Genomic DNA, 10,883 nt, shown 5'->3' with positions numbered 1-10,883 from the left:
CAAATAAACTATTCTTTTCTTTCCTTAAGTTCTATTAATATGGTAAGAGTCTAGACTAAGAATTAAAGCCTTCGTAGTAAGAAATCATTTTTCCCCATGAGTAAAAGTGCAGCAAAATTTCTGTTCAAATCCACCAAACTATTCCAAAATCTACAATCATTTTAGACACATTCCACAAGAATGGAAAAAAAAACAAACAAAACAATCAAACTGACATGCGATCACCTGTGACGCGCAAGCGACGAGGCTGACCGTGACGGCAGCCCGTGAGACGTGACGTGACGCAACGCACCGCGTCCCGTACGTTTCGCTGTCGTTTTCAATTTAGAAACGAAACACGGTCTTTTGGATGGAAAAGGGTTTTCGCGCTGGCTGACACGGGTGTGTGCACTGGAGAGGTGACAGGTGAATTAAAAGGTGGAAATTGATTTGATTTTTGTATTTTTGTATTTTTGTATTTTTGTATTTTTGTATTTTTGTATTTTTGTATTTTTGTATTTTTGTATTTTTGTATTTTTGTATTTTTGTATTTTTGTATTTTTGTATTTTTGTATTTTTGTATTTTTGTATTTTTGTATTTTTGTATTTTTGTATTTTTGTATTTTTGTATTTTTGTATTTTTGTATTTTTGTATTTTTGTATTTTTGTATTTTTGTATTTTTGTATTTTTGTATTTTTGTATTTTTGTATTTTTGTATTTTTGTATTTTTGTATTTTTGTATTTTTGTATTTTTGTATTTTTGTATTTTTGTATTTTTGTATTTTTGTATTTTTGTATTTTTGTATTTTTGTATTTTTGTATTTTTGTATTTTTGTATTTTTGTATTTTTGTATTTTTGTATTTTTGTATTTTTGTATTTTTGTATTTTTGTATTTTTGTATTTTTGTATTTTTGTATTTTTGTATTTTTGTATTTTTGTATTTTTGTATTTTTGTATTTTTGTATTTTTGTATTTTTGTATTTTTGTATTTTTGTATTTTTGTATTTTTGTATTTTTGTATTTTTGTATTTTTGTATTTTTGTATTTTTGTATTTTTGTATTTTTGTATTTTTGTATTTTTGTATTTTTGTATTTTTGTATTTTTGTATTTTTGTATTTTTGTATTTTTGTATTTTTGTATTTTTGTATTTTTGTATTTTTGTATTTTTGTATTTTTGTATTTTTGTATTTTTGTATTTTTGTATTTTTGTATTTTTGTATTTTTGTATTTTTGTATTTTTGTATTTTTGTATTTTTGTATTTTTGTATTTTTGTATTTTTGTATTTTTGTATTTTTGTATTTTTGTATTTTTGTATTTTTGTATTTTTGTATTTTTGTATTTTTGTATTTTTGTATTTTTGTATTTTTGTATTTTTGTATTTTTGTATTTTTGTATTTTTGTATTTTTGTATTTTTGTATTTTTGTATTTTTGTATTTTTGTATTTTTGTATTTTTGTATTTTTGTATTTTTGTATTTTTGTATTTTTGTATTTTTGTATTTTTGTATTTTTGTATTTTTGTATTTTTGTATTTTTGTATTTTTGTATTTTTGTATTTTTGTATTTTTGTATTTTTGTATTTTTGTATTTTTGTATTTTTGTATTTTTGTATTTTTGTATTTTTGTATTTTTGTATTTTTGTATTTTTGTATTTTTGTATTTTTGTATTTTTTACGAAAAGTTGGCAAATTGAAAGAAAATATTTAAATATGTATTTTTCAGCTAATCAACTCTTCAAAAATATACATTTAAAAATAAAATGTCCACCTCTTTCACAACGTGAACGTCCTCTGCCTGTCCCAGTTGCCACACACGAGCACGTCCAGCTCCCCGGAACCCACCAGCGGCGGCGGTGTCTCGTCTTCGATGTTCGGAAGTGCCATCAGCTCTTCGGTCCAGCTTTCCTCCTCGCGAATGTGGGGCAGCTTGCCGGGGGGTTCCTCCTCTCGGTGGAGCTTCCTGCGCCTCAAAAACGACGGCAAGTGGCCTAAACGGTGCGGCAGATGGTCCGGAACCGGGTCTTCGCTGGTGTTTGGGTCTGGTTTGGGTAGGGGCTGCCCTCCAACGGACTTTGATCGGAGCGTTGGGATTTTGGAGGCTGTTTTTGGTCGGATTTGCTGAAAAAAATCAAGTTGGAGTATGAAGGATTTGGAATCAATTGAAGTTTCGTTTGATTTCTTACAGATTTTGAAATGTTTGAAGTCCGGCCATTTGGTTGCGTTGAAGGTCTTGAAATTTTGGTTGGAGTGGCAGTTTTAGGACGGCTGTAAGAAGACATCTGTTTTATAAAATATGACTACGGTGCTTGTTGCTTGCTTGGATGGTTGGGAAAGAGAGGGTACATAACACTTTTTCTCTCCAAACCTTTATTTTAGAAGTCTTTGATCCGATATTTTAAAATCTTGTTTGTTATGCCAATAATAAACTGAACTGAAATAATGTTGATTTGTTTGACGGATGTGTAACCGCATACAATTGAGTAAAACATTTGATAAAATCATCATCATGAAGCACATCAATGATTAAGCTTAACATTGACTGAAAACTACATCAAATACCTATAGCAAATGGCAACAGCAAAGCTATCCATCATGCTTTAGCCCCGAAAATCCCTTCCAATCGATTTTGCTAGAGGTGTACTCGCATAATCACTCATCCAGCCTTCCACGTGAGTTCATCGGAAACCACCTAATCAGACTCCTCAGTTCGGCCACAAATTAGCGCGTTACAGCATATAGATCTCTCTCTCTCGAAGTGGACCACGCTCGTAACGCAAGTTCCAGATAAGCCTTTCCCCCCTCTCTACTGTCGACACGGTCGACACGCACACCATCATAATATGCAAATAATATGTTGCACGTGTCTAATTACTTTGTGTCACGGGTTTTGGGGATTTCCCACGGTTGTTGCAATTAGAAGAGGTGTGATTAGAGAAGTGGAAACAGTGCCATTCCGGTGCCACTTCCTTCATGCAGGTCACTTTTCTCGGTTTCAGCCAGTGATTTAGGCTAATCCGTTGCGATCCGATTAAGGTGTTTTCAACGGCCACCACCAGATAGAGCTGACCGCCACCGCAACGGGCGGGAACCGCCGATTGTTTTGTAGTGCAGCAAACGCAAGAGTGTGCCCCGCAAAGAGGATTATTAGCCCGATGATTAGCTGAGTGGTGGCCACAGGCTTGAATGTGATCCAATTTGGAGCGACTTTGGCGATGTAAAGGCGATAATGGTTCTGTACAACTTTGTTTGCAAATGGGGCAGGTAATTGTAAGTCAACGCTGGCAAAAGAGACAACTGCTAAAGGTAACCAGATTCTACGCAAAAGCTCTCTATTAGGAGAGGTTAGTTGTAAGTCAGTGATATATTGAGTTGAAAAAAAGATCTAAGGCAAAAAGAACTCACAATATCGCGAAAAGGGCGTACCTGGCAGGCATCGCGACCAAGCTGTTGGTTGCAAACAACGCCGCGGTGCAGCAACATCAATCGGAACGCATCGCGGGAGCTCATCACCACGCGAGAGATGTCGCCACCCCGGGTTGGTCTACCTTCAGGCGTTTTCCACTTGCGAAAGCAACTTCACTTCGCGTTAAATTGTAAGTTTTGCGAAGAACCCACAGTTTTGGGACAAAATTGAGCATCCCCACTTTCAAATGCAACCAGGTACGAACGCAACACCAGGCGCATGCAGGTTCAGACAATAGAATTTAATTAACACCGTCGCCGTGGAACTGCCACCAGCCATCCACCAGAGCCGGCACCGGCGGTATCATAGCGCATATAGCTCTTTGATGGTTACACGCGCACAGAAAATGATGCTTCTAGTGTTGCCAAGAAACGGTTGCTTGGGTGATTCCAGGACATGCAAGATGCTGCGAACTTGATGACGGAATCGCGTTAATTAATTTAATGATCTTTTATGCTGAAAGCTTAAACTTAACATCGAAATGAACGCAAATATTTGTTAAAAAACATTTGGCTTCAACTTGACCACTTCACAATTCATGTTCTTTGAAGTTCCACTTCCTTTGAAGTCCACGTTCATCAATTCATAAAGAATACTTCATCCTATGATCCGTATAGGAAGCTGAGACACCTAAAAATATGAGACGCCCAGAAACATGAGACGTCTACGAACGTATGAAAGGATGTGACGACTAGGACAATAACCGTCCAAGAATATGAGACGTCTAGGAGCATGACACGACTTCGAATTGAGAGAACTTTGAAACTGAGACGTCTACTGGGACGGCTAGGACAGTAATCATCAAAGAATATGAGACATCTAGGAATCGACGTCTACGAATATGAAGTTCAGACGTTTAAAACAATGAGACGTCAACAAGTATGTCATGAGAGGTCTAAGAACGTGAGACGTCTAGAGAAATTAAGGTGAAATATAAGACGTCTACGAATATGAGAGAACTAAGAATATGAGACGTCAACAAATATGTGATTTGTACTAACATGAGTCTAGGAACGTGGGACGGCTATAAACATGAAATGGCTAGTCTAAAAAACGTCCAAGAATCATGAGATATCTAAGAACATGAAACGTCCAAGAACATAAGACTTCCAGGAATCTGATTCGTCTACGCTTATGAATGACCTAGACCCCTGAGACGCCAACAAGTATTTTGTCTAGGAACGTGAGAAGACTATAAATAAGAGACGACAAAGACAAAAAACGTACAAGAATATGAGACATCTAGGATTATGAGACGTCTAGAATCAAGAGACGTCCAAAAACATGAGACGTCTACGAATATGAGAGAACTAAGAACGTGAGACGTATATAATCATGAGACGTCTAAACGTATGTGATGTGTACTGAATGGCCAAGGAACCTGAGACTCCAAGAAATATGAGACGCCTAGGACAAGAAACGTCCAAGATCATAAGAAGTCTAGAAGCATGAGACGATAACGGCGATGCGACGTCTACGAGCCTGAGTGGTCTAATAACATGAGACAGTAACGAATATGAGTGGACTGAAAACGTGAAATGTCTATAAACATAAGATGAGGATCATAAGACGTCCAGGAACATGAGACGTTTAGGATCATAAGACGTCGAGTACCATGAGACGTCAACGAATTTGAAAATACTAGGAACGTGAGTCGTCTATAACCATGAGACAGCTAAAAGTATGTTATGTGTATTGAAATGTCCCAGGAACGTGCGACGCTCATAAGCATTAGACGTCTAAGACAATCAACGTCAAAAACTATGAGACGTCCAGGAACATGAGACGTCTATAAATATATCAGAAGACTATGAACATGAGACATCTAGGACCTAAGGAGGTTTAAGATTATGAGACGCCTAAGAGCATGGGCGTCTGAGTTTAAAAAGACGAGAGAAGATATTTTGCATGGTTTAAATAAAATTCTGTATTTGCGAATATTTAAATGATTTTTCAGTAGAATTTCACTGCCCATGTTTGCATAAATGTCCCATATGCAAAAACAGCAAGCTGAGAAAAACGGATTTGAAGTTTGTCCCACACATTACCCTAGTATCATTTTAGGTTTTAAGTAGGCCATAAAAGCCTATTTAGGTTGTATGAGGGTTTGCAGAACCAACATAAAACCTGTAAGTTTAAAAAAGTTACTAGGGAAAGCTACGTGTTAAGTTTTTGCGAAAAAAACTGGGTTTCCTCCTGATTTCTTGAACAAAGTACTGGATGTTGTAGGCTTTTCTGATAGATCAACGATTTTGAACCAAACTGCACCATTAACTCAAAAGTGATGAAAATGCATATGGGACATTTATGCGAACAGGGGCAGTTCACTGGTGGCAAATTAAGCCGTCAAAACAAAATAACCTTTTGATTAAAAGTGTATATACCTGGAACCCAATCACTTCGTGATTAATTTTTGTCATTTGTTTTATTTTATTCGAATTTTAATGCTTCATTCATTCGTAAACCCACTGTACATGTAATGAAAAATTTGAACACAAAACAGCATGTTCATTTGAATACCCGAGATAGCAAAACCGTTTTGTTTGTGATGCAATTGAACATTGTTGAAAAAATTAAACAACTCGCATCAAGGACTGTCTCACATTTTCCCCAAACTGTATCACTTCTCATAAAAGTGCAGCTTCTATAAGCTGTTTTAAACCCTAAATTAAATTAATTAATTAAAAAAATGCGCAAATAAAAATCTGCAAAAAAAAACACTCTCCCTATTGCACAGTCTCTATCAAACCCTGAGCAATTTCCCGGGTCCCTTTTTTCAGAACCCCCAAAATAAAAAGCCGATAAAATAAAAATCCATTAATTTAACTCCCGCGGAGATAGAACACACGGCAGGCAGCGTATCGGCACGATTCGGCAAATAAACCTGGTTCCGATGCCCAACTCCCAAAAAAAAAAATCAACACACAGAGATAAAAAACAATTAAAATGTTATTTCAATTCGATCTCAATTAAGGTATTTATTAATTTTTTCGTCGTTTTTTTTTTCAACCAATAATACCTCTTTCAATCGAAACGTGTACTTTTTTTTCGGGGAGCATCAAACGCACCTGTTCCACGAATCGTGCTCCATTTATTTCGGTCGCCAATTGGTGGCCACCGCGAACCCCGCTGGTTACCATAGTGATTGGGGAGGGGGCAAAAAAGTCACCTGGCAAACGGAAAATTTAGTACTTGCAGGCCGCTGTTTCTTAACGACGGTGACTTCAGAGGAAAATTATGATCAAACGTCGAACGTCGTCATTAAATTTGTTTAACACTGGAACGCCCAACGCATGTCCAACTTACACGGACGCCCAAGCCTCCCAAAAAAGGTGGAACGGTAACTTCAACTCGCTGGTTCTCGGGAATTACTCAACCAATTGGGACGATTCTTGTTTTCAGTGATTTGTTAGGATGTCTAGATGATTCTAGAACATTGCAGAACTTAATTTGATCAAATATGTAATTTTTGCGAGCAAAAACATCGTTCCACCTTTTTTAAAACGACTGCCTCCGCGGAATTTTTGGCGAATTTTTTTTTCACGCGAAAAAAAAAGTTGGAACGATGTTTTTGATCGCAAAAATTACAGATTTGATCAAATTAAGTTCTGCAAAGTTCTAGAATCATCTAGACATCCTAACAAATCACTGAAAAGAAGAATCATCTTGATTGGTTGAGTTATGCCCGAGAATCATTGAGTTGAAGTTACCGTTCCAACTTTTTTGGAGCCTTGGGCGTTGGAATGTTAAAAAAAAGTGGGTCGATGTCACCTCAACTTATTATAAAAACTGAGAAAAGCTTTTCTCTTAGATCTCCACGAATGCTCCTTTGCCAAAATAATTAGACCAGTATTACAATTTTTTTGTTCGGCGATTAGGGTGATCCGTTTGCGATTCAAATGATTTTCGACCTTCAATTCTGCTTTACAAATGTATTAAAAAATTTCATAGCCTTTCTTTTTTTAAAGCGAAAATCGACAAAAAACGCATTTTTTTGCCGTTTATATCGGATCAATCCACCCAAATCGCCAAACGTAACAAAAATAAGGGTCTAATTATTTAGGTCAAGGAGCATCCATGCCAAATTTAAGCTAAATCGAAGCAATGGTTTGAAAACACAAAAAAAAACATTATTTTTAAAGTTTTGTTCCTTGAACCTTTCAATAAAACACTCTAGTTTTGTTTTGGATCATGCTGGTTTGACGAGGAATCACTGTCAAAATATTCAAAAATCTGTATTTTGAGGATAGATTTTCGATCGATTTGGTGTCTTCGGAAAAGTGGTAGGTATTGCTAAGAACTTTACACATTTACATTGCACTGTTAAAAAACCGTGGTGTAGGGGTAAGCGTGGTTGCCTCTCACCCAGTCGGCCTGGGTTTGATCCCAGAAAGTCCCGGTGGCAAATTTTGAGACGAGATTTGACTGATCACGCCTTCCGTCGGACAGGGAAGTAAATGTTTGCCCCGGACTAACCTAAAGGTTAGGTCGTTAGCTCAATCTAGGTGTAGGAGTCGTCTCCCTGGGTCCTGTCTCGGTAGAGTCGCTGGTAGGCAGTTGGACTAACAATCCAAAGGTCGTCAGTTCGAATCCCGGGGTGGATGGAAGCTTAGGTGTAAAAAGAGGTTTGCAATTGCTTCAACAATCAAGCCTTCGGACACCTAGTTTCGAGTAGGAATCTCGTAATCGAGAACGCCAAGGCAATGCTGTAGAGCGAATAATTTGATTTTTTTTTGATTTGTTAAAAAAATTAACCCATTTTTTTAATGGACTTTTCACTGAAAAATAATAATTGTGCATTATAACTAGAGGTGGGCAAAAAGAGAGCGAGCCGCTCAAAGAGCCGGTTCACTAAAAAGAGCAAACGAACCACGGCTCACAAAAAAAGAGCCGCGGTTCTTTTTTGAAACTCCGGTCTTTTGAAAGAACCGTTTCAAAATGGAAAGATTTTGAAAACTTGTGTCTATTTTTATGTTTATAAAAATAGCATTGATGCCCATATTTGAACACCATTTAAGGTGAAGCCGTTGATCATTTTCGAAGAAAATTGATCGTCACTATAAAATATTCTGTATTAAATTCAATTTAACGAATTTCAGCACCAAAAGGAATCAGCATGTGCAGGTTGTTGCCTTCTTGAAGCCACTAAAGGAATTTTTGGTCTAAATCAAATTTGCTTCAAAATTTATATAATTTTGTGGCACAGTGATTGACGTCCTAGTTAGCAATCATTGATTGATGACGATTTCCATAACTTTACAAGGAATGAGATAATCGTTACCAAAAGGAATCACCATGTGTAGGGCACTTTTCTTAAAAAACTTGTTGAAGGAATTTTGTCAAAATTTTGAAAGCGACACAAAATTTATATCTTTGAACGAAAAATCATGACAATGATGGAAGTCTTCACGTTAAAAGTTTCCAAACTCTAATTTTTCAGTTTCCTAGTTTTCAATGAAATTTCAAAAGTGAATGATTCTCAAAACAAAGTTAATAAAAAGTTTTTATTGAGTATAATGTTGTCACTGTTCGTAATTTAAAGTATTACCCGAATATAAATTTGAGCATTTGAAATTGCTTAACTTGGATAATTTTATTAAAATATAATAATACGCCCACAAGATTTTTGGAATAAAAATCTAATCCTCTATTGTGAAATTGAATATTAAAATTAAAAATCAAGTCTAACATTTCAAAAGAGCCAAACATTCAATATTTCGCCCTTTTGAAATTTTAAACTTGTTTTTTTTTGAAAATATTGTTTTTGAAAAGATCGAAAAAATTCACGAGTGTTTCATATTTTAAAATTGAAAATCGAACCATTAGTTTCTGAGATATCAACATTAGAAAATGGTAAGACTTAGAAAACATCAATTTTCCTGTTTTTAAACCTTTGCATGGCAATATCTCAGCAACTAAGAGTCGTATCAACAAAGTTCAAATATGCAAAATATAGAAAATTATCTTAGATTTTCAAAAAAATTGTTTTCAAAAGTGGGCAAACATGGGCACTAATTTTAAAAAATGCATAACTTTTCAAAAAAGTTACCTTAAAAATGGCTATAACTTGAAAACATTTTATCAAAATTTCACTAAAGTACTTTTTGATTGTAAATTCGATTTTTATTATTGCGACCAATATTTATTTTTTTTGAAAAAATCAGTATTGGTCCAAAAAATCATAACTCAAGTTTTAGTGACTAAAAATTAAATTAAAAATCACTAAAAAAATTTAACCGTGTATCATCTTTTTTCAGTGTAGTCCTTATCCATACCAACAACTTTGCCCAAGACACCAAATCGATTAAAAATTTCCTTCAAAAGATACAGATTTTTGAATTTTCATTGCCAAATTTGTATGGAAAATTATATGGACAAACTAATGATGCCAAATTGCTTCTTTGGGCATACCGAAGGCGCCAAAAAAGCTTCAGGCGGATTAAAAAAGGCAAAAATTAAAATTAAAGAAAAAGACCGATTTCGTAGAGAACTGCTCAATTTTAAGTGGCTTAACTCGAAAACTGTGAATGTTATCTAAATTTATGCCAAGTACTGTTTGATTGCCAAAAAGCCTTTAGGCCGTTGCAAATATTTTTTGAAGTTTATGTCCCTCGACTCTGACCAAAGTCGAGGGAGGGGGGGGGGGCGGCAAAAATATAAAAAAAAGTATAAAAATTGAAATAACGAGTCATGGTTTCAACATTTTAATGAAAAAAGTGTTTTAAAATGCAAATGTCCAGTTGATTTGCCATCATTAGTATCCAAAATATTTAAGTATTGACGAAAATTTTATTTTTTGCGAAAAATAAAATTTTTGCGGTGCTGTACATTGGAATTTCATAAAAAATCAAAACATTTTTAAACAAGTTCAAACATACTTAATATGATTATCAATGCAGAAAAATGCATTTTAGATTGTTTTCAGTTGATTAGACTTCTATTTTCATGGAAATTTTGAAGTTTTTTGGATATTTTTTTTTTGCCCCTGATTTTTCAGACCAATTTTGAAGGGGGGGGGGGCGACATAAACTTTTAAAAATATTTGCAACGGCCTTATATTAAAAAAAAATAACGTTTTTTTAAGTTTTTCTACGTTTTTAAGAAATCATGACGAAATAGAATTTGGACCGAATTGAGCCATAGCCCAAGAAATAACATATTTTGTCATCTAAAACTAATTCAAAAATTAATGTCATCTAAAATTTATGCAAAATTTCTCTTTTTTAGTGATTTATTCAAAATTGTGGTTTTTGTTTTAGTTACAGAATGATTTATTATTCTCGCTAGTATTTTTTTAATGGGTTTCACAAAGTTCACACAAATTTTGATGTTTTATGATATTTTTGGCAACGAATTGTTTCTCGTATCTTTAAAATTGCTTGGAACTTTTAGTTTGTGTTAGCGTAAAAACTTTTTTTAAATTACTATATCTTTTGTTT

At 34.8% G+C, this 10,883-nt stretch overlaps 1 protein-coding gene across 1 annotated transcript; it reads right to left on the bottom strand.

Moving 5' to 3' along the window:
• Positions 1-1,671: 1,671 nt before the first annotated feature.
• Positions 1,672-2,307, bottom strand: LOC120417861 (uncharacterized). Its single transcript, XM_039580082.2, has 2 exons — positions 2,165-2,307; positions 1,672-2,099 (listed from the first exon to the last, which is right to left on the bottom strand). Exons 1-2 carry the CDS (start codon positions 2,258-2,260, stop codon positions 1,755-1,757), a joined length of 441 nt encoding a protein of 146 aa, XP_039436016.1. The 5' UTR covers positions 2,261-2,307; the 3' UTR covers positions 1,672-1,754.
• Between the last annotated feature and the right edge of the window lie 8,576 nt (positions 2,308-10,883).

The sequence above is a fragment of the Culex pipiens genome, chromosome 1 (assembly GCF_016801865.2).
Source record: "Culex pipiens pallens isolate TS chromosome 1, TS_CPP_V2, whole genome shotgun sequence".
NCBI lineage: Eukaryota > Metazoa > Arthropoda > Insecta > Diptera > Culicidae > Culex > Culex pipiens.
This window is presented reverse-complemented; position numbering and strand designations above follow the sequence as displayed.